Source organism: Mirounga angustirostris, unplaced genomic scaffold, assembly GCF_029215605.1.
Source record: "Mirounga angustirostris isolate CCGP_5_RB_7025 unplaced genomic scaffold, mMirAng1.0.hap1 SCAF_15, whole genome shotgun sequence".
In the NCBI taxonomy this organism is placed as follows: Eukaryota; Metazoa; Chordata; class Mammalia; order Carnivora; family Phocidae; genus Mirounga; species Mirounga angustirostris.
In genome coordinates, this window is record NW_026991723.1 from 1,835,138 (window position 1) to 1,855,667 (window position 20,530).

Here is a 20,530-nt window from a genome sequence, read left to right on the forward strand (position 1 = left end):
GAGTGACCTTGCCTGGGGGCACCCCTTTCCAGGAAGGTGTTTGTCTCAAGGGAGGCCTGGCTGATTTCCTCCAACTGAGGACAGCTCTGAGAGACAGTGTAGCTCCTCAACTCCAGTAGGAAAAGCAGAGGTTGTTCTGGAGTCTGGCTGAGAGACCATTCTGCCCAATTCTTTCTGTTTCTATCCTCACAGGTGCTGTTTAATAAACATCCTTTTCCCTAAACTCTGTGTCTGGTTCTGTGTTCCAATGAATCCAAACTATGACAATTACTTATCAAGCATCAATGAACACAGTAAAGACCCGTCTTCTGGCTCTTACGTTCCAGGGGCAACAAGAGATAATAAACACATGGCTATATCATGGATTCGGATGCACGCACGTACAGTCATCCGATGTCCAGTCAGGACTGTGATGAAGGACTCTTGAACTCTTCAGATGGAAGTGGGAGAAGGTGCAAACACAGATTTGAAAGTCAGGACATGTTTGTTGTTCAAAGCATGAGAAAGGTGCAGGAAGGACCTAGACTGCTGACCTCCAAGCTACCATTCTCTCAGCGTCCCCAACTACCAGCAGCCACAGGAGTGGAGTCTAGCTGAGGAGCGAGGGTGGGGGACTTCATCTCCTGACCTGTTCCCTCCCCCTCTACCAGTAGAGTCAAAGCCCGCCTCCAGCCCCATCCTGAGTCCCATCCTCTCCCTGCTCTGTTCCTAGTGTCCCACTGAAACTTTTCTGCTTTTCCCAGTCTCTGTAGGCTGTAAGCCTCCTCCCTTGGGCCCTAGCAGACATCAGAACAGGGTCCTTTACGTGGAGAAAGAGTAATACTCTTACACTGTTGGTGGGAATGCACCTGGTGCAGCCACTCTGGAAAACAGTATGGAGGCGCCTCACAAAGTTGAAAATAGAGCTACCCTATGACCCAGCAATTGCACAACTGGGTATTTACCCCCAAAACACAGATGTAGTGAAAAGGACGGGCACATGCACCCGCAATGTCATTGTCCAGGTCAGGTCAGAACGGGGGTCCTTGGAGACACCCCAGACTCAGACCATCGTCCTTACTCAGGCCCCCCTCAGCTGGAGTGCTCCAGGGGCCCTCTGTGGGGGTGCCTCATGTCCCGCACCCCTCTTCGTGGCAGCCTCTGTGCTGGAGACCAGCATGCCTGCCTCGGCCTTTGGGGGCCCCCAGGCTGGCAAGGGAGGCTTGGCCCCAGGCCTTCCAGCCCCAGCCCCGCCCCTGGCTGCCCAGCCGACCCCCATCCTGCCCCCAGTGAACGCCGGGCCACAGCCTCACGGGGCTTCCAGGGAGGGCAGCCTGGCCAGGAGCTCGACCACGGCCTCGCCCGAGGACTCCTGTAACCCCAAGAGTGTTTACGAGAACTTCAGGCGCTGGCAGCGCTTCAAGTCGCTGGCCCGGAGGCACCTCCCGCAGAGCCCCGATGCAGAAGCTCTCTCCTGCTTCCTCATGTGAGTGTCCCCCGCTCTCCTGCAGCTCCCACGCAGGACGACCTTGGGGTGCGCACACGGGGCGGTGACCCAGGGGCGCTGGGAGGAAGGTGTGGGGCCGGGTCCGTGCTCTGGGAAGACACATTCTGGTCCAGGACACCTTTCAGTCACCCACCTCAGCGGAACCCCAACCCTCGGGGAGTCCAGCCAACCTTTACCTTCCAGAGGCATCACGGTGGCATTCGGGGGGCACTCACAGGCGGAGAGGGTCCCGGTGTCAGGAGGAGCCATGGTTTGGGTGCCGGGCTCTCTGCCATCCTGGCTCCTGGGAACACAGGCTGGGGCGTCTCATGGCCAGGGGCCGGCACATCAGAGGAGGCTCGGGACCTGCAGGGCCCAGCAGAGGCCGCGTACGGCCCCCCCCTCGTTGTCCCGGAGGATTCCAGTCAGGAGGGGAGGGGGCAGAGCTGGTGAAGGGGTGAGGGCGTGGATCCCTCCTGCCGAGCTGTGACCCGGCAGGCCTGGCCGTGGCATCTGGGGCCCCTCCTGAACACGGGGCGACGGCACTTCCTGCAGAGGCCTGGGCTCGTTGCCGGCAGTCACCTGCCAGCACGCGGTCATGCTGGGGCGGGGGGCCGCGGGCTCCAGAGGAGCGGGGGCGGCTGGGGGTGACGGACTGCAGCCGGCCCCTGACCCCGACGGCTTGCAGCCCGGTGCTGCGGTCCCTGGCCCGCCTGAAGCCCACTATGACGCTGGAGGAGGGAGTGTGGCGGGCCGTGCAGGAATGGCAGCGCAGAAGCAACTTCGACCGCGTCATCTACTACGAGATGGCAGGAAAGTGAGTCGGGGTCTCTGGCCCGGGGCTGCGGGGTGCGAGGGCCGGGCCGAGGGCAGGGTCTGCCTGTGCTGATACTCACCACAGGGGGCCACCCTCCCCTGCCCCCCTGGGAGTTCCACCCTCCCCTGATCGGGACCCAGCCCTGCCTCCATGGGAAGGTCTTGGGAAGGGCTGGAGATCCTGAGAGCCCCTCCCCTGGGGTGGGACTCCCTCCGCGGGGGCTGTGGAGGGGATGTGCTGGACAGCCAGCCGGCTGCCTCCTTGGTGGCCGGGGCCACGGCCGCCCCTCCAAGGCACTGCCTCTCCCGGTTCCTCAACCGGCTGCTGGCTTTGCGGGCTCCAGGGCCGGGTCCCCTCCTCAGTGCGGCCCGGGCCTCCTCACCCCCAGGTTCATGGAGTTTGAGCTGGAGGAGGAGATGCAGATTCAGAAGTTGCAGTGGCTGAAGGTGGCCCAGGGCCTGCCTCCTCCAGCTCCGCCGAAGCCTGAGCCGCGGGGGCCCCCAGCCCCAGAAGCGGGCCCACAGCCAGGTACGGCCCCCATGTTCCATGGCAGCTGTGGCCCATGGCAGCGGGGACCGAGGGAAGGCCACTGCCCCCATATGGGTCTTCTCCTTCAAGTGGACATTGGTCTTTTGACCAGAACAGCCACCAAGAGCCTGGGGCCTCAGCTGCCCTTTGTCAGGACAGGTGTTGACCGGGTGAATTTCTTCACTACTCTCCCCCCTCCTGTTAGGGGACCCAACACAAAGTCTGCCGGGAGAGTGGGCTGTGGGGAGACCCTTGGAGGATCGGCGGGTCCACACTTGCTCACGCGTATCGCTCTGAGACTCTCCGCCTCTCCCCTCTGCCTGTCCCACGGTGCCTGTGGCCTCGGGTGGCCGTGAGCCATCCCCCACTGACACCAGCGTCCCCCGATGCACTGCTGGAGCCCCTCACGCCCCCTCCCTCCTCCCGCTCCGCCCCAGCGTGCATTCGCAGGAAGGCGGGTTCCAGGGCCCAGCCCTCCCGCCTGCAGCCACACAGACCCCCACGGCCCCTGGAGAACAAGGCGCCCAAGGAGATCCCCCCTGAGGCCGTGAGAGAGTACGTGGACATCATGGAGGGGCTGCTGGGGCCTGGCCACTCAGCCCCGGGGGGGCCAGCCGGTGAATGGGGAGAGGACGGGAAGGAGCCACAGCAGGATGAGGCCACGACCTACCTGGACCCGGGTCTCCTGAGCTACATTGACAAGCTGTGTTCCCAGGAAGACTTCATCACCAAGGTGAGCTGGCCTGGTGTCTAGAAGAGTCCAGGGAGTGGCACTCCAGCACCCCGATCGGGGCTGGCCCAGGCCTTTGGCAGTAAGCTCTGTTTCTTGTTCCTGAGCTGTGTGTGTGCACGTGTGTGTGTGTGTGTGTGTGTGTGTAGCCAGTGACTGTGATGTTAAAACCTCCTACCTTGTGGAGAAGGATGGGTGGGTCTTCACTTTTCCACGTTTCCTGCAGGTCCCCCTGGCCCCCAGGTGGCCCCCTGCCAAGCATGCAGGGGATTTTGAGAGAATTCGGAGCAGGAGGAAGGACTCACCCTTGCAGAGGTGAGCCAGGGGAAGGAGAGAGGGATGCCAGGTGAGCCAGGGGAGAGAGGGGACCCAGGTGAGCCATGAGAGAGGGCACCCAGGTGAGCCAAGAGAGAGAGGGGACCCAGGTGAGCCAGGGGAGGGAAGGGACTCAGGTGAGCCAGGGGAGAGAGGGCACCCAGGTGAGCCAGGGGAGGGAAGGGACTCAGGTGAGCCAGGGGAGAGAGGGCACCCAGGTGAGCCAGGGGAGGGAAGGGACTCAGGTGAGCCAGGGGAGAGAGGGCACCCAGGTGAGCCAGGGGAGGGAAGGGACTCAGGTGAGCCAGGGGAGAGAGGGCACCCAGGTGAGCCAGGGGAGGGAAGGGACTCAGGGGAGAGAGGGGATCCAGGTGAGCCATGGGACGGAGGTGGACCAAGGTGAGCCATGATAGCGAGGAGACCCAGGTGAGCCGGGAGAGGGAGGGGTCCCAAGTGAGCCAGGGAGAGATGGGACCCAGGTGAGCCATGAGAGAGGGCACCCAGGTGAGCCAGGAGAGAGAGGGGGCCCAGGTGAGCCATGGGATGGAGGTGGACCAAGGTGAGCCATGATAGTGAGGGGACCCAGGTGAGCCAGGAGAGGGAGGGGTCCCAGATGAGCCAGGAGAGGGAGGGGTCCCAGGTGAACCAGGGGAGGGAGGGGACCCAGGGGAGCCATAGGATGGAGGTGGACCCAGTTGAGCCAGGGGAGGGAAGGGACTCAGGTGAGCCAGGAGAGGGAGGGGTCCCAGGTGAGCCAGGAGAAGGAGGGGACCCAGGTAAGCCAGGGGAGGGGGGGGTCCCAGGTGAACCATGGGAAGGAAGGGACCCAGGTGAGCCAGGAGAGGGAGGGGTCCCAGGTGAACCAGGAGAGGGAGGGGTCCCAGGTGAACCAGGGGAGGGAGGGGACCCAGGGGAGCCATAGGATGGAGGTGGACCCAGGTGAGCCAGGGGAGGGAAGGGACTCAGGTGAGCCAGGAGAGGGAGGGGTCCCAGATGAGCCAGGGGAGGGAGGGGTCCCAGGTGAACCATGGGAAGGAAGGGGCCCAGGTGAGCCACGAGAGGGAGGGGTCCCAGGTGGCCCAGGGGAGGGAGGGGACCCAGGTGAGCCAGGGGAGTGAAAGGACCCAGGTGAGCCAGGGGAAAGAAGCTTCACAAGTGAGCCGGGGGGTGGGGGCAGAACAAAGGCCCACATGACTCTTCCCCCTTCCCTTCTTGCGAGTCCCAGCACTGGGGAGGCCAGCTCCGGGTGGGTACAGAGCAGAGCATGGGAAGGGGAAGATAGGGAGCCTGGGAAGGGAGGGAGGGACTCAGGAGGATGTCAGGAGAGCCACAGCCTCGTGGGTCACCCCTCCCCTCCTCTCCCAGGGCCACCGTCCCACCTACCCGTCTCATACCCCTGTGCTGGCCAGTCACTGTCCCCTCCTTCCTCTCAGCTGGTGAAGAAAAGACTGGTGGCCTTGAAGGCGGAGGAGGGTGTGCAGGCAGCCCCCCGTCACTGCGCAGCCCGGTCGGGCCCTGGTCCTGAGTGTCAGGCCGGTCCCGGGCTGGGGCTGGGGGTCAGCGGCAAGGCCTGCCCAGCAGAGACTGACGGCCAGGACCTTCAGAGGCACAGCCAAGCACACACACACCTGTCCAGGCCCAGAGCCTTTGCTCTCTCTCCCGGAAGGCAGGAGTCCCCTGCACCCCCGGCCGGATGGCCCCCCTCCGCTCCCCAGGGTCAGAGGTGCACCTCCGCTCGACCAGGCCCCAGGGACGCGCCCGTTCTCAGGGAGGCCCCTCCTGCTCGGGACACTCGAGGGCCAGCGGACGGGTCCAGTGAGGACGAGGAGGAGCTCCCCAGCCTGGCCTTCCTCCTGGCCTCTCAGCACAGCCTGCTGCCCTGGGGGCTCTCCCAGAGTCCCGCTCCTGCCTCGGGCCTCCCCAGCCCTGGAGCTCGGGGGCTGCGGGGGGCTCCCCGGGCCCCCTCCCCTCAGAGGATAGGCCTCAGCCCGGCCACCCCCCCAGCTACCAAGTCCAGGAAGCGCGCTCTGTGTGGGGGCCCAGCCCCTGCTGGGAAGACGCCCCTCCCTGGGGCCAACCTCAGGGGCTCCGCGAGGCCGGCCTTGGCCGTGGGGCTGGTTCACCCCTCACAGCCTGCAAAGAGAAGGTGTGACTCCTTCGTCACGGGCAGGAGGAAGAAGCGGCACTGTAGCCAGCAGGGAGCAGCGGGCCCGGCCTCCAGGGCCGGTGGACCCCAGGGCTCCTCCTCATCCCGGTGCTGAGCCTGGCTGTGGGGCTCAGGGAGGGGGGCATGACTGTGGGGGCGGGGTGGCGGCCGCCCACTGGGGCACTGTGTGTACATTGGGAATAAAGATGGTTTTTCTGGGAAATGTTCGGGGCCGCTGTCCTCCTGCTGGCATCCGAGCTGCTCCGTGGAGAGAGCCCCCCCATGGAGAGGGGCCTCCTGGGGCTCCCGTCACCATCGGGACCCCTGAACGTCCGGGGATGGGGAGCCCGCTGCACCACGACCGTTTCTGAGAATGGAGTCTGCAGACAGCCCCGTCTTCGGGGGCTCCCTTCCGCCTCCCCGAAGCGTCCAGCCACGGGGCTGCCGGGCTGGCGACCCTCAGCCCCTCCAGGGCTCCCTGTGTGGGGGCCTGAGCAGACAGGCTCTGGGCCGCTGGCCTCGTGGTGGGAGGAGCGTCTTCCAGTCCCAGTGGGATCATTGAAATAGGAGGGACAGTGGGGGATCCTCCTAATCCCAGTGAGGACGGACACGGGGCATGGATGAGGGGAGACTCGGGGGCACTGGCCACGGTGCACACAAGAACCCCAGTGGGGGGCAGACGCCGAGTCCCTGGGTGGGATTTCTGGGCCAGACCGACTTCTGCAGCCATGCGAGGGGCCCACCTTGCTGTGGACGCAGAGCGAGGGGCGCTGGCCAGGTTCCCTGGGTCTGCAAGGACACCCCACACTTACTGCCTCCCTTCCCTCCCTCGAGGGACCCCCCTGTGAACAGATGTGGACACAGCCTCGCATTCTCACGTGAAACGGTTCCTACAAACAGACCCCAACCGCCATGCAGGAGCGCAGCCCACCACGGGAGCCGTGGGCCCAGGCGTCTGCAGCCCCAGGGCCGGGTGGGAGCTGGGCTCCAGGCCGAGGGGGGCCCTCCAGGGGCGCTGGCACAGACCCCACGCCAGATAGGCCATCTGCCCGGCTCGTGACAGTGAGATGAGCCGACACTGAGGGACAGGAGCTCCGCGGGGAAGAGACCCTGCTGCTCCCACAACTGCCCGCCCCCCCAGTCTGCTCACCTCCCCTCATGGGTGAGCTGGTGCCCTCCAGCCCCTAGCCCCGCCCCGCCCATATGCTCTGATCCCAGGAGCAAGCACCCGGACCCTCACCCTCCTCCCTCCCAGCCAACGTCTCCTCCCCAGGTTCTAGGTTCTGATGCCCTTTCCAGGTTTGGCCGAGGCCCCCACAGCGCTCACCCCTCACAGATGTGCCGTCCCTGCAGCAGCCCGGGGCTAAGGCCATCCGGGTCCAAGGGACACCTGGCCCTCTGCTTGCCCCCATCCCCCCCCACCCCCCACAGCAAAGAGCTCAGGGAAGAAAGGAACTCATGCCGGGGTCCTCTTCCCGCTCCACAGAATCCACAGGCCACCCCACAGGTGCTCTTCCGCTGCCTTCGCTCCCTCCCAGGCAGGTGGCTCTGGAGTGCTCCCCACCCTCCTGCCCCTTCCTGAAGCAGAGGTTTCACCTTGGCCGCACTCCCCAGCGGCTGCCCCTCCCCGTCCAGCCGGGCCTCCCCAAGAGGGAGACGCGGACAGAGGTTGCCACCCGTGCGCGTCACCCCACTGTGTCCCTGTCCATGGCGTGCGCTCAGCAGGCGCTGGATGCTCACGGCGTGGGCGAAGATTCGCCTGTGCTCCTCGGAAAATCCAAGGTCGGTCCAATGGCAAGGAAAGGAAGTGGAGAAACGCTTCAGATTTTCACGGCAGCCGACCTTCCGCATCACAGAACAAGTTAGGAGAGGTGAAAGTTCGCAGGGACCGTGTGTCAGGGCAGAGTCGGGAGGGAGCTCCCGGTAAGTGGGAGGACTCTGCGGTGATGAGGAGGTCACCGCAGGGCCCCCGGGGAACTCGCGACGCGCACACAGAGCAGGGCCGGCTGTGCTCTGCGCCGTCCAGCGGGACAGCTCCCGGTCAGCTCGCTGGGTCTCCACAGAGAGCCTGCGGGAAGCAGGCCTCACGCTTTCCCGAGAGGACCGTGGGCTCTGGGAGGCCTGGGGACTGAGGGCAGTCACGGGGTGACCCTGTCAGTCGGCCCCGCGGGTTTGGCTGCAGATCCTCCTCCTGCGCCCCTAGGACGAGATCCAACAATGGAGTCATGGAGTCCTGGGGAATCCCTCGGATAGAGGAGCATTCCTGTCACCTTCTGAGGGCACCCGGGAAGGTCCGGGCCCCGTGACCCCCCTTCCGTGGCTGCAGGTCTGTTCATTCAGAGATGCGTGTGCCCCACAGGCCACTGTGCACTGGGTGGGAAGAGGAGAGCAGCCGGCTTGGGGAGTCTTGGCCAGGGCGCCCCCGTCCCCCCACACGCTGTGCTCGCCCAGCGGCTGATAACGGGGGAGCCCTGCCTGCGTCCACGCCTACTTCGATCATCCACCGTCCCTGGACACAGGTGTCACGGGAGGCTCCGGCAGAGAGAGATGGGGTCTGGGGCTGAGTATTCGGACAGAACGTGGGGCGAGCTGGAGTCAGTCCTGCTCGAGTATCTACTCTGGAGAGTCTGGGCTTGGAAAGTCCCCACTTGTGGGCCCCACGACCTACTTGTTGATGGGACCCTCCTCCAGACAGGCTGGCAGGAGACCCCATCACCTGGCACGTCTCCTGGGAGGGCCCTGGCCATGACTCCCTGAGTTCTGAGGGCCCGCTCCGTCCGGGATGCCTGTGTGCAAACCTGGGCCTTGGTGCTCATTTTAGTAAAGAATCTTGGGGTTAGGCTGTGCTGCCTGAGGGTTCCTTCTCCTTCCACCCCACAGTCTCTGAAGGTCAGAGTCCACCCTCATTCCATCATTTGTCCTTAGGAATGTCCTTTGTCTCGGTTCATTCTGAAGATCCTGTTTCAGGGACGTGTATTGTGTGAAAGTGTACAAGGTGTATGGACATTGAGAGATGTTTTCCACCCACAAGCACAATCTACAGAGGGGTCCCCAGTTTGTAGGGCTCCTAATTTATTTACCTTAGTCGATCCCGATGTGCAATCTGTTAGCAGGAAACTGACCAGATGCCGGTTCTCTCATGTTCCTTCCTAAAGCAGGGAAGGAGAGCCTCTAAGTCACTAGTCATACAACGCCCCATGGGGTCTCCAGGACCAGCTGCTGGACATGACCAGCCCCGCTCCATGATGTTTTATGTCTCCTCATATGAGTTGAGGTGACCCCAATGGGGTCCATAGATCACAGTCGGCCCACATTCATTCACACTCACTGCTTTTTTCCTTTTTCAATGAAAATGGGTAAAGTCATTAGGAATGTTTCAACCTTATATAAAAATGGGAAAATGCCCTAGAAAGCAGTGTAGAGAATATGTAGACACAGGGTTAGCATTGTGACATTTATGCTCCAGCTCAATTATAAAATAAAAACTCTATCAAGACATTTACATAGGATATAATTCACTCATTTAAAGTGTATGGTTTTATGGCTTTTAGCGTATAGAATTTGTAACCATTTCCACTATAAATTTTAGAACTTTTCATCAGCTCTGAAAGAAATCTTGCCCCCGTCACCGTCGTTCTGTCCTGTCATCTGGGCCTCAGCCCTCCACACCTGCTCATCCCCTCTGTCTCTAGAGACTCCTACCTTCTGGACTTCGGTATGATTGGAATTATATGACATGTGGCCTTTCACTCGGAATAATGTTTCCCAGGTCCGCCCACATGTTTGCAAACACTACCAATAGTATTCCGCCCTGTGGAGCCACCCCTAGTTGTCAAATCCATTCCTTAGCTGATGAACGTTTGGGTCGTTTCTACCATTTGGCTAATATGAAAATTCTGCTGTGAACATTTGTGTGGAAGTTTTTGTGGGGACGCATGTTTCATTTCTCATGGCTGTACACCTAAAAGGGGAAAGGCTGGGTCATGTAAAATCTCTATATTCTTTTTTCAAGAACCACCTGACTGTTTCAAAGTGGCTGCACCATTTTAAATGTTTCCACTCGCTGTGAACAAGGATTCCACTTTCCACATTCTAGCCAATGCTTGCTATCTTCTGGGGTTTTTTTTTAGGGTTTATTTATGAATTTATTTATTTGAGAGAGAGAGCGCACAGGGGAAGGAGCAGAGGGAAAAGCAGACTCCCTGCTAAGCAGGAAGCCTCGATTCTATGACCCTGAGATCATGACCTGAGCCGAAACCAAGAATTGGACACTTAAACAACTGAGCCACTCAGGCGCCCCTATCATCTTTTTTTTTTTTTTTTAGGATTTTATTCATTTATTTGACACAGAGAGAGCACAAGCTGGGGGAGCACAGAGGGAGATGCAGGCTCCCCACTGAGCAGGGAGCCCAACACCGGACTCGATGCCAGGACCCTGGGATCATGACCTGAGCTGAAGGCAGACACTCACCCAACTGAGCACCCCAGGCGCCCCCATCTGTCTTTTTGATAATGATCATCTTCGTGGTTCTGAAGTGACATCTCAGTGTGATTTGGGATTGCATTTCCCTGATGCTGAGCATCGTTTCATATGCTTATTGGCCATTTCTGTAACTTGTTTGGAGCAATGTGTCTTCATCCTTTGCCCATTCTTCATTGATTTGTCCTTTATTATTGAGTTGTAAGAGTTCTTTATATATTCCAGATAAAATCTTTTTTTCACTGATTTTTGACTACTTTAGATACTTCGTATCTAAAAGCCCCAGCTTTCCTGGGTTTCTGCCTCCACTTCCCTGACACCTGGGCCCTGCTCTCAGGAGCCTGCCTTTCTGTTATAGTCGTCTCACCAGCAGGGAGCAACGGGTTTTGCCCTGCTGATCTATACCCTCAGGGCAGGTATTTGCAGCCTGGCCTGGACACGGAACCCCAGAAGGACAGATGGAGGCCCAAGGGACAGACACCCCTGCCTCGGGACAGGTACATTCTCCCAGGAGGGGCTTTTCAAGGTCCCCTTTGGTCCCTGACCCCCACAGAGGTGCTGGCAGGTGCTCTCTGCCCGCCCTGGGCTCTGTGCACAGGGGACCTATAGCTCCACCTGCCACCCTGTGAGAAACAGGGCTGAGGAGGCTCGCCCTCTCTAAGATCCACATTGAGGGGCCTCTTCTCAGACAGGGGCACAGAGGGGACCTGCACCTAATGTACGGACTCTTCCCTGGGACTCACCCCTATAGTTGACCTGCATTCTTGTTTCCCATCCGGCTGTCCCCACCTTCTGCCCCAGACACTGGAGGGCATCTCCACACCTGGGAAGAATGACATCTTGTCAAACTCACCAGCCCAGTGGTGTTGACCCTGAGGAGACCTTCAAGAGAGCAAGACCAAGGCCTTTAAAGAGACTAGGTTAGTGTTCAGGAGCATGGGCTACAAGATAAGGTGTTCCCACTGTTCTCTGATCCACAAAAAGGATTTCAATTTCTTTGGAATTGAAAGTTGCCAAGAACACCAAGAAATAATAGTTTAAGTGGATGACACATTCGTGGAATCAGGGAAGTGACCACCATCCACGGGTGTGCAGAGGAGATGCTCAGCCTAGGGGCAGCATGGCTGTGGCTCAACTGAGAGAGAGGCAGGTGCTGGGAGACCTTTTGTACACAATATTGAACAAGGCAACCTTAGCCAGTGACACCAGCAAAAGGCCGTCACAGTGAAGGCAGCAACCACCTGGCTTCTCTACCCCCAACCAGGAATCGAAGCCCTGGCTGAAGAAACAGTCTTGACAGTCAGTGAGACCCTGGGTCCCCTGGGCTGAGTTCTCCGCACAGTATGTCTTGTTTCTCCAAGAACAAGGCAAGGAGCCATCATTTTCCAAATCACAGACTGCATATCCTAACAGAACAACCTTTACGAATATGCTGCTCAGGTGGCTTTGTTTGAAGGGGATTTTTTTTTTTTTTTTTTGAGAGAGAGAGAATGAGAGAGAGCACATGAGAGGGGGGAGGGTCAGAGGGAGAAGCAGACCCCCCGCTGAGCAGGGAGCCCGATGCGGGACTCGATCCAGGGACTCCAGGATCATGACCTGAGCCAAAGGCAGTCGCTTAACCAACTGAGCCACCCAGGCACCCCTGAAGGGAATTGTTAAGTGGTGGGCTGAGAGCAATGTGTTCCAGGGAAGACTGGAGCCCTCTGGCCTGCAGGCAACCCTCTCGTCAGGCAGGAGCAATTCTGTACTAACTCATCGGGAAGCTGGGCAGTGTTCCCGGCACTGCCGTCATTCCTCGGAAGGCAGGGACACAAAGAGATGTAGGCAGAGGTCAGCCTCGCTGAGAGCACAGAGCTGGTACCTGCTGTCCCTTCACCCCCACTGCCCATGTGGCCAGTGAGGGTGCCAGCTTCCTGCCTTCACAGAAGCTCCTGACAGCACACAACATCTGAGGTGATTTCCAGCATTGACTTCCCACAATTGTAGAAATCAGGAATGGTCTATGGAAGTCACTAAAAGTCTTGTTTTAGGGCAAACCTGCTTGTTTTGCAAGACGTGCTTCCTAATCAATTTGGGTTAGGATGTCCTTTCTTTATGAAATGATGTTGGTGATGTTTGAAAAAATAAAAGAGGGGCAACCTCATGAGAAATTGTGTCTTTATTTGGGTGGGGGGGTCAGGGGTCATGATGAACATGTTGACTGTTGAAATGGCAGAGGTCAGTGTTAACTTGTCCAAGACTGCTTCCCTGTGGACTAGCCTCCCTGAGCTTTCATAGACACTGCCCACAGCCAGGGCCATGGCTGTCAAAGCTGGTAAACCCCGCCTGATGGCTCAGCCATGGGCCTACTGAGCATTACTGCTGCAACCACAAGCTCAGAATCAGATGCTGACCAGCAAGGGAGAGGCTGGTGCTCCCCTCACCCTGAGTGCTCACTAGATCACGGTGCTAGTTCTAGTCCCTGCCAGCACAGGGCCTGGGATTCTCTGATCATATCCTAGAAAGCACCAGAGTTTGACGGTTGGGCCCCTCTCCTGGATCCTGGATCCTGGCTTTCTTCAGGATCCTTGTGTGCTGGCCTGGAAAGCAAGTATAATGGGGACCCACAAACTCCCACTATTCCCCAGATAAACATGTCTCTGGAAGCCTAGGGTTTATATTTTCAGGGCATGCCCTTATGGTTACTCTAACAAGTACAAAAGACTGATCTGAACTACTAGGTAAAATTAATGTTTGAAAATTGAAAATTCCAATGATATTTGAAGAATACATTTAAAATAACTAAAATAAACATCATCGCACTTTACTATGTCCAAAGTATAAGCTTTAAATAATATAAAAATGACAATAATAAGAAGAAAGCCTACAAATATTTGAAAATTAAGATGCAAACTTCTAAATAATTCATGGTTAAAACAAGGATCTCAAAGAAATTTTAAAAAATATACAGAACTAAATGAAAATGAAAATACAACATATAAAATATGGTAGGAGCCAGATAAAACATTGCTAAGACAGAAAAAAGGCACTAAATGCCTATATTAGAAAAGAAGGAAATTCTCAAATTAATAATCTAAGCTTCCACCAAAGGAAACTATAAAAAAATAGCAAAATAAAGCCAACACATGAAGAAGGAAGGAAATAATAATACACTGTGATTTTTTTAAAGATTTTATTTATTTATTTGAAAGAGAGCACAAGCAGGGACAGCTGCAGGCAGAGGGAGAAGCAGACTTCCCACTGAGCAGGGAGTCCGATGTGGAGCTCAATCCCACGACCCTGAGATCATGACCTGAGCTGAAGGCAGATGCATAACCAACTGAGCCACCCAGGCACCCCAATATACTATGATTAAATGGAGTTTATTCTAGGAATGCAAGCCTGGTTCAATATTCAAAAATCATCAATGTAATCCACCATATTAATAGTCTAAAGAAAAGGACCCACATGGGCATAGCAGTTAATGCAGAAAAGTATTTGACAAAACTCAACACAAATTCATGTTAAACACTCATAAAACTGGGACTAGAAGGGCACTACCTCAGCCCAGCAAGGAGTATCTACAAAAAAACCTACCGATGACATCATAAATAATAGTGAAAGAATGGACATTTTTCTCTTAAATTCAAAAACAAGACCAGAATGTTCTCTCATCTCTCCTTTTCAACTTAGTACTGTAGATCCTGGCCAGTGCAATATGGCAAGAAAAAGAAATAAAAACAAAGAGATTAGAAGGAAGGAAGTATTACTGTCCATATTCATGGATGACATGACTGTTCACATAGAAAATCCAAAGAAATCTACAAGAAAATGCTTAATGAATGATGATCACTCTATCAAAGTCTCAGGATACAACATCAAGAAACATGAATTGTATTTCCTAATACTAACAATGAACAACTGGAAACGGAAATTAAAAACACAATGCCATGTACAAACAATTCCAAAAAGTGAACTATTTGGTTATAAAAATTTTTTTAAAGAGAGGATCTGTATGATAAAACCAATTAAACCCTGATGAAAAGAACTAAACAAGACCTAAATAGAGCTATATCACATTCGTGGATTGGAAGACAATATAGTAAAATGTCAACTTCCTACAGAATTCTTTTGTCAACCTAGACAAACTTATCCCAAAATGTATGGAGGAAGGGTAAAGGTAAAGGAACCAGAATAGCTAGAACTGTTTTTGAGAAAGCAGAATACAATTGGAGGATGTTAAGGCTTGACATAAAGCTATAATATAAGCAGTGTGGTGTTGGTGGAGGGATGGGTATGTGGCTCCATGGACAGGATAGAGAATACAGAGTCACACACAGAAACAGCAAACTTGTGTTTTAGAAAAGTGCAAAAACAATAGGATGGAAAGAGGGTAGTGTTTTCAGCAAATGTTGAAAATAACTCAAAATGGATAATAGATTTAAACGTAAGATATAAAGCATTGAACCTTGGGCGCCTGGGTGGCTCAGTTGGTTAAGCGACTGCCTTTGGCTCAGGTCATGATCCCAGAGTCCTGGGATCGAGTCCCACATTGGGCTCCCAGCTCAGCAGGGAGCTCAAATAAATAAATAAATAAAATCTTAAAAAAAAAAAAACCAAACGTTGAACTTCTTATAAACTAAGCTAGGAGAACATTTTTGGGTGCTAGGGCTTGTTGAAGAGCTCTTAGACCCAACAGCAAAAGCACCAGCCATAAAAGAAAAAAGAAAAAATTGGACTTCATCAAAAATAAAACTTTTCCTGGATGAAAAGCTTCATGAAGAGAAGCTACAGGTTTGGAGAAACTATCTGCCCTACCAGAAGTGGGAAGCAGTTTTCTCTGACCTACACTTGAGAACGTAATGAGGCTCCTGGAGGAAACACTTGTGCAAGTGTGCGCCCCCCTGGGGCTGGACCCCAGAGCCTTGGACTCGAGTAGGTCCACACAGGTCTCTGGCCACCAGCTACTGTGTGAGCTCTCCCACAGCAGGGATGGCTCTGGCAGCTGACTACACTTGGGCAAGCTGGAGTCCTCCATCCGCTGGACTCTGATTTTTCTGGGCCACATCTTGCGCTATGACCTCAAATCTGTGCTGGGTCTAAGAAGAGCTGTTGATTTTTAGTTTGTTCAATATTTTTCATGTTTTGAGGTTGGGAGTAATGACTTCCAAGCTCCTTATACTCCAGACTGGAAGCAGAAAGCCTCTAATTGGTTCTTGTTAGTTTGTTCTCACTTCTGTGGCTTGTCTGGGGTTGACTCGGCAATGAGAGCTGGCAGCTGGTGCCAGCGCCCCATCTAGGAGGGCAGGGAATCCCCAGGGGCAGACCGTCCAGGTCCCTCTCCCCACAGACACCTCCAGTGCCCCTCCAGGCCCTGTTCCCAGGCTCACTGGCTCCTCCACTCGGCCCCTTCTCTCCCACCCTACCCTAGACTGCCTACTCAGGAGTGGGTATCTGGAACCCACTCTTGGGACAGATCTGAGGAAGCCTTTCCCAGGTATCTGAGGGGAGGGCGGGCAGGGTAACAGCATCTGAGTGCAGCCTGTAGAGTTTGGAATAGCAAGGAGCTCCAGCTCCCCAAGAGAGATGTAGGGTTGAGTCCCAGTTCTACTACTTCCTACCTGTGCCATCTCTGAAACACTGCAGAACCCTGAGAGACTTGGTTTTATCTTTAACAGGAAACTGAAGCAGCATAATAATACTGAGCACCAAGTTGACTGCAGGTAATGGGGAAAGTTGGTTGCTCCGTTGTGCGGGTGAGGTATGTGTGGGATGCCTCTGGTAGAGGTCTGAGAACCTCCAGGAGGGGCAGGGAAGGAACTCCAGAACACAGCCAGCTGCAGCTGCCATGGTTGGCAGAAGAGAAGGTTAGGACCAGGCGAGATGCTAATGGTCCAGCTGAACTGCCCAAGCTGCCCTGAGCTTGTGAGAGTGTGAGAACCACGCACCATCTCAGTACTCATGGACATCCAGGAGCCTCAGCACCCCTGCCTGGGGCCCCAGAAGTGAATTTCCCACCAAGGAAGAGAAAACTCACCTTTCCCCTTCCAGGGACAGCTGAGCCAGTGGCAGGCACACAGCCAGGCATGGGGTACCTCATTGGTGGGGCTCCGGCCAGAGGGACGGCTAGGGCAGGGTCTGCCAGCAAGGCCCACACAATGCGGGTCCTGGGAAGACAGGTTCCCGAGGCCTCCCAAGATCATCCTGGAAAGTAGCGCCTGCACCAGTGAGATCCCAGTGTTAACAGGCACGTGAGTCCATTTTTGTCCATCTGTCAGCAAGGATCCAGGATATTGAAACAATGCCAGAATTGGAAAGAATTTGCATGAAACCTTCTGAATGGCACTTGGTCTGTACAGGACATGCATTAAATGGGAGCTTTCCCACCTCACTATGGGTGTGAGGGCTGGGGTGGGTGCATCGTGAGGAGGGGGCTATGATGGCTGCACCAGGGACTCTGTCAGGCAGACAGGCAGGGAGGACACCCTAGAACATTGCTTCGAGGCTTATCACCTGGCCACTAGGTCCTGGGTCAGCTGAGCAGGAAAGGTGACACCAGGATCCAGCTGCTGAAGGTGTGTGGGCACCTCGGGCAGGCTGGCTTGTGGCCCTGGGAAGCAGGGAGCCGTTTCACATCGAGTTGGGCCCCTTCCGACTGGGGAGAGTGGGACCATGGGGGCAGGTGAGGAAGGTGCTGGGAGTCTGCTGTAGGAACAGAGGTCTGAGGACCACTGGTCTGGACCTCAGCTCTCAGCCCAGCATCTGGCCTCCTCTGCTCCTGACTCACTCTCCCTCCATGTCTGAGAGTCCTTCCTACTGCAGGCCAGAACCCCGTTACTCACGGCCTGGTCATGCACCCCAGTCCAACTCAATCACCTTGCAGTCTGGAGCTTCCCTCCACCTCCACTGGGAGTCGGTCCTCCTTCCTCCAAACCCCTGGATTGATGTTTCTCTACTTTGGGGGAGACTCTTGCTCCCTGGCACTGTAGACATCTGGTGAAATGTCTTACTTCCACTTATGCGCTGAATTGTGTTCTCCAAAATTCTTTTATTGGAGTCCTAACTCCCAGCACCTCAGAATGTGCCTGTATTTGGAGATAAGGTCTTTACAGAGGTGATTAAGGGTAAGTGAGGTCACTAGGGTGGCCCTAATCCCACAGGACTGGTGTCGTTATAAGGAGATGAGGACACAGACACGCACAGAGGGACAACCACCCTCTGGTGGCTGGCTGGGGGAAGCCAGCCTGCCCACGCGGGACCTCGGACCTCCCACCTCCAGGGCTAAGAGGTGATAAATTCCCACTGTTTAAGCCCCCTGGGCTCTGGTGTTTGTTATGCAGCCTGAGCTGCCTGACACACTTCCTCTGAAGGCCCCCGTGCTCCCCAGTGCTCTCTTCCCAGCTGGCAGCTCTGGCTCCCCGCACCCCCTGCCCTGGGACAGTCTCCCTGACAGGCCCCCTTTCCTTGCACCAGGAGCCGGATGCCTGACCTCAAGGGAGGGGTGAATGCTGAGGAGCAGGAGGGGCAGTGGGGTCCCAAGACAGAAGCAGGATGAGTCTTTTATTTGTTTCTGTTTGTTTTTTCAGGCTTGGCTTGGGAGGAGGCAGCTGATGGACAGGAAAGTCCTGGAGGAATCACTGAGAGCCAGTGGGGCTTAGGGAGGGGAGGCGTGGAAGGTTCTAGCAAGCAGACTGGGGCCTGAGGCAGAGAGCAGGACAGAGGGGCTCAGCGGGTCACCGCAGGGCCTGCTGTGGGTCCCTGAGCACAAACTACAAGCAGGAGCCAGGTCTGGGGAGGTACAAGGGCTGGGCCGCGCCCAGATGAGCTGACAGCTTGCAGAGTCTGGTCTGGAAACCCGGTCTGAGGAGCAGATGTGGGATCAGGGGGAGGCGTGAGCCTCTGGATCTTGTTGATCCAGTCGGTGAAGTAGTCGACCCTGGTGAAGACGCTGGGGTAGATAGGGTGCCGGCAGTCCAAGCCCCAGCTGGCCAGTCCCACCAGAACCCAGGCTGCAGGGAGGTCACAGACGAGGGGGCCCCCAGAATCGCCCTAGGAAAGAGAGGGGAGTTAGTGTGGCTGATGGAGCAGAGTCTGAGAACAGCAGGGGGCAGGTGGGACTTGTGAGTCTGGGAAAGTCTGGACCCGTCAAGTTCACACGGGTGGGCCTGAGAACTGCGCTTCAGGGTGCTCCTGACCTCCCCTCTGGACTCTGCCCTCTGCCCCTGCACCGAGGAATGGGCTGGCGGCTGGGACGAGGCACCACCCAGGCCTAGAGGGGACAGTTGCAGGGACAGGGCCCAGGAGGGCTGGCTGTGAGTGGAGGTCAGTCGGCCGAAGCCTCTGCACATGCCAACCACCCCCTCCACTGGAGCTGCAGTGTGCATCCCCACTGGGCCCCCCTCCTCTTCATCCTTTTAGGACTTTGGTTTTCTCTCAGCTTCTTGGTTGAGCATGTCCAGAAAATGCCCAAGCCTGGGCCTGGTGGAGGCAGCCCCCATTGCTGGGGGTCTGGGGGAGCAAGCAGGGGTCCCCTGACAGGTGCTGGGAGTTACTGGAGTCCTGAAAGGCTGGCAAGGCACGTTGGTGGCATGGTGGGGACACACCTGGGTGGAGTGGGTTAGGAGACTTGGTACTGTCGAGGGGGGTCTTTCAGGGGAGGAGGGAGCGGGGCCGGGGGAGAGCCTCCAGGGCCCCAGGATGGGCCGGCAGTGCATGGGGGGGGCGGGGGCGCGGCTTGCTGTGGGTGGGGAGGCCGCTGGGCTCCTAGTGCGACGCCCTGGGTGTTGTCAGATCTCCAGCTGAGACCCACGGCTGGGGAAGAGGTCACTTGAAAGAGACAGAAGGGCACGGGGTGGCGGGCCAAAACGTGACCCTGAGAGACACACAGCCTCACCCCTGGAACCTGTGACCTTACATGGGACTCTGCAGTGGTGCTTGGGGTGAGGGTCTAGGAATAGGAAGACTGCCTTAGGTTATCTGGGTGGGTCAGCACGAGACAGAGGGAGGCAGGAGGTCAGAGTCACAGAAGGAGGTGTGCCCCCGAAGCTGAGGCTGGAGCCACATGCTGTGAGGACAGAGGAGGCCACAGGCCAAAGAGTGCAGGTGGCCCCAGGAGCTGAGGAAGGCAAGGAAATTCTTCCCTCGAGCCTCCTGAAGGAGCCGCCAGCGTCCACACCTCCATTTTAGACTCTGGACGCCCAGAAGTGTCAGATGATGACTATCTGTTGCTTTAGGCACCCAGTTTGAGGTGGCTCGTCACTGCGGCCCCCAGACTCACACAGGGGCTCCTTGGAGAGTGGTGACCCCTCGCCCCCCCAGGGGCCCCCACCTGGAGTGCCTTTGGCTCTCCCCGTGGTGTGGCTCCCACAGCTGGTCCCCGTCCTGCGCCGTGGCCTCTGCCCACTCCATGCCTCAGCGATCTGCGCAGGTGAGCAGCAGATGCTATGCGGGACCCGGGCCAGCCTGGAGGAGGCAGGATGGGCTCCAGCGGCCCCCCGGGCCCTGCCAAGCTCTCAGCGGCAGAGGAAACCCCAACACTAACATAGCCCATGCCAAGTGCAACTTGGTTTGCACCGCGTAGGGACAGAACAAGCCACATGTGTGCGTGTGTCAGGCGGGGCCCAGGCTTCGACGGCCATGTTGATGAGGATGAGGCTAAGACAGGCCCAGAAGGACATGTAGACCAGGCAGGAGAGTGAAGGCCAGCACGTGTTCCTTGGTCCTACAGAGCAGGCACTGCACTAAGCTCTCTACAGGAACCTCGTGAAGGGGAGGCTGTCAGCACCCCCACTTCATGGGTGAGGAAACCTGGCTGGGCTCCCAGCACTGATCAATGACAGATTGAGACCGGAGGGGGTCCGTCCACCCCACAATCTGAGCGCTGAGTCATCCTGCAGCACCCACCCCCCGGAGCTGCTTCCAGCGCCCTGTACAAGGAGGGGACCTTCAGGGGAGAGAAGAGAGCCCAGGGTGGGGGCCAGAGGAGGTGGCCTGGAAGACGGGGCCAGGGAATTGCATGGACAGGCTGTGGTGACGGGAAAGCTAAGGGAGGAGGGGGGGCTCCCGGGTGT

At 57.0% G+C, this 20,530-nt stretch overlaps 1 protein-coding gene across 1 annotated transcript; it reads left to right on the forward strand.

The window, feature by feature from the left end:
• Positions 1–1,157: 1,157 nt before the first annotated feature.
• On the forward strand, positions 1,158–6,149 carry LOC135362742 (NUT family member 2G-like). The gene is made up of 6 exons (XM_064579854.1): positions 1,158–1,465; positions 2,154–2,282; positions 2,671–2,810; positions 3,248–3,543; positions 3,820–3,855; positions 5,289–6,149. Exons 1-6 carry the CDS (start codon positions 1,158–1,160, stop codon positions 6,114–6,116), a joined length of 1,737 nt encoding a protein of 578 aa, XP_064435924.1. The 3' UTR covers positions 6,117–6,149.
• The last annotated feature ends 14,381 nt before the right edge of the window (positions 6,150–20,530 follow it).

Excerpts from the sequence above, each read along its gene's own strand:
- LOC135362742 (XM_064579854.1), top strand. The coding sequence starts at position 1,158 with ATGCCTGCCTCGGCCTTTGGGGGCCCCCAGGCTGGCAAGGGAGGCTTG. Across the intron at positions 2,811-3,247 it reads AGAAGCGGGCCCACAGCCAG|CGTGCATTCGCAGGAAGGCG; the intron begins GTACGGCCCCCA and ends GCTCCGCCCCAG. Across the intron at positions 3,856-5,288 it reads AAGGACTCACCCTTGCAGAG|CTGGTGAAGAAAAGACTGGT; the intron begins GTGAGCCAGGGG and ends CCTTCCTCTCAG.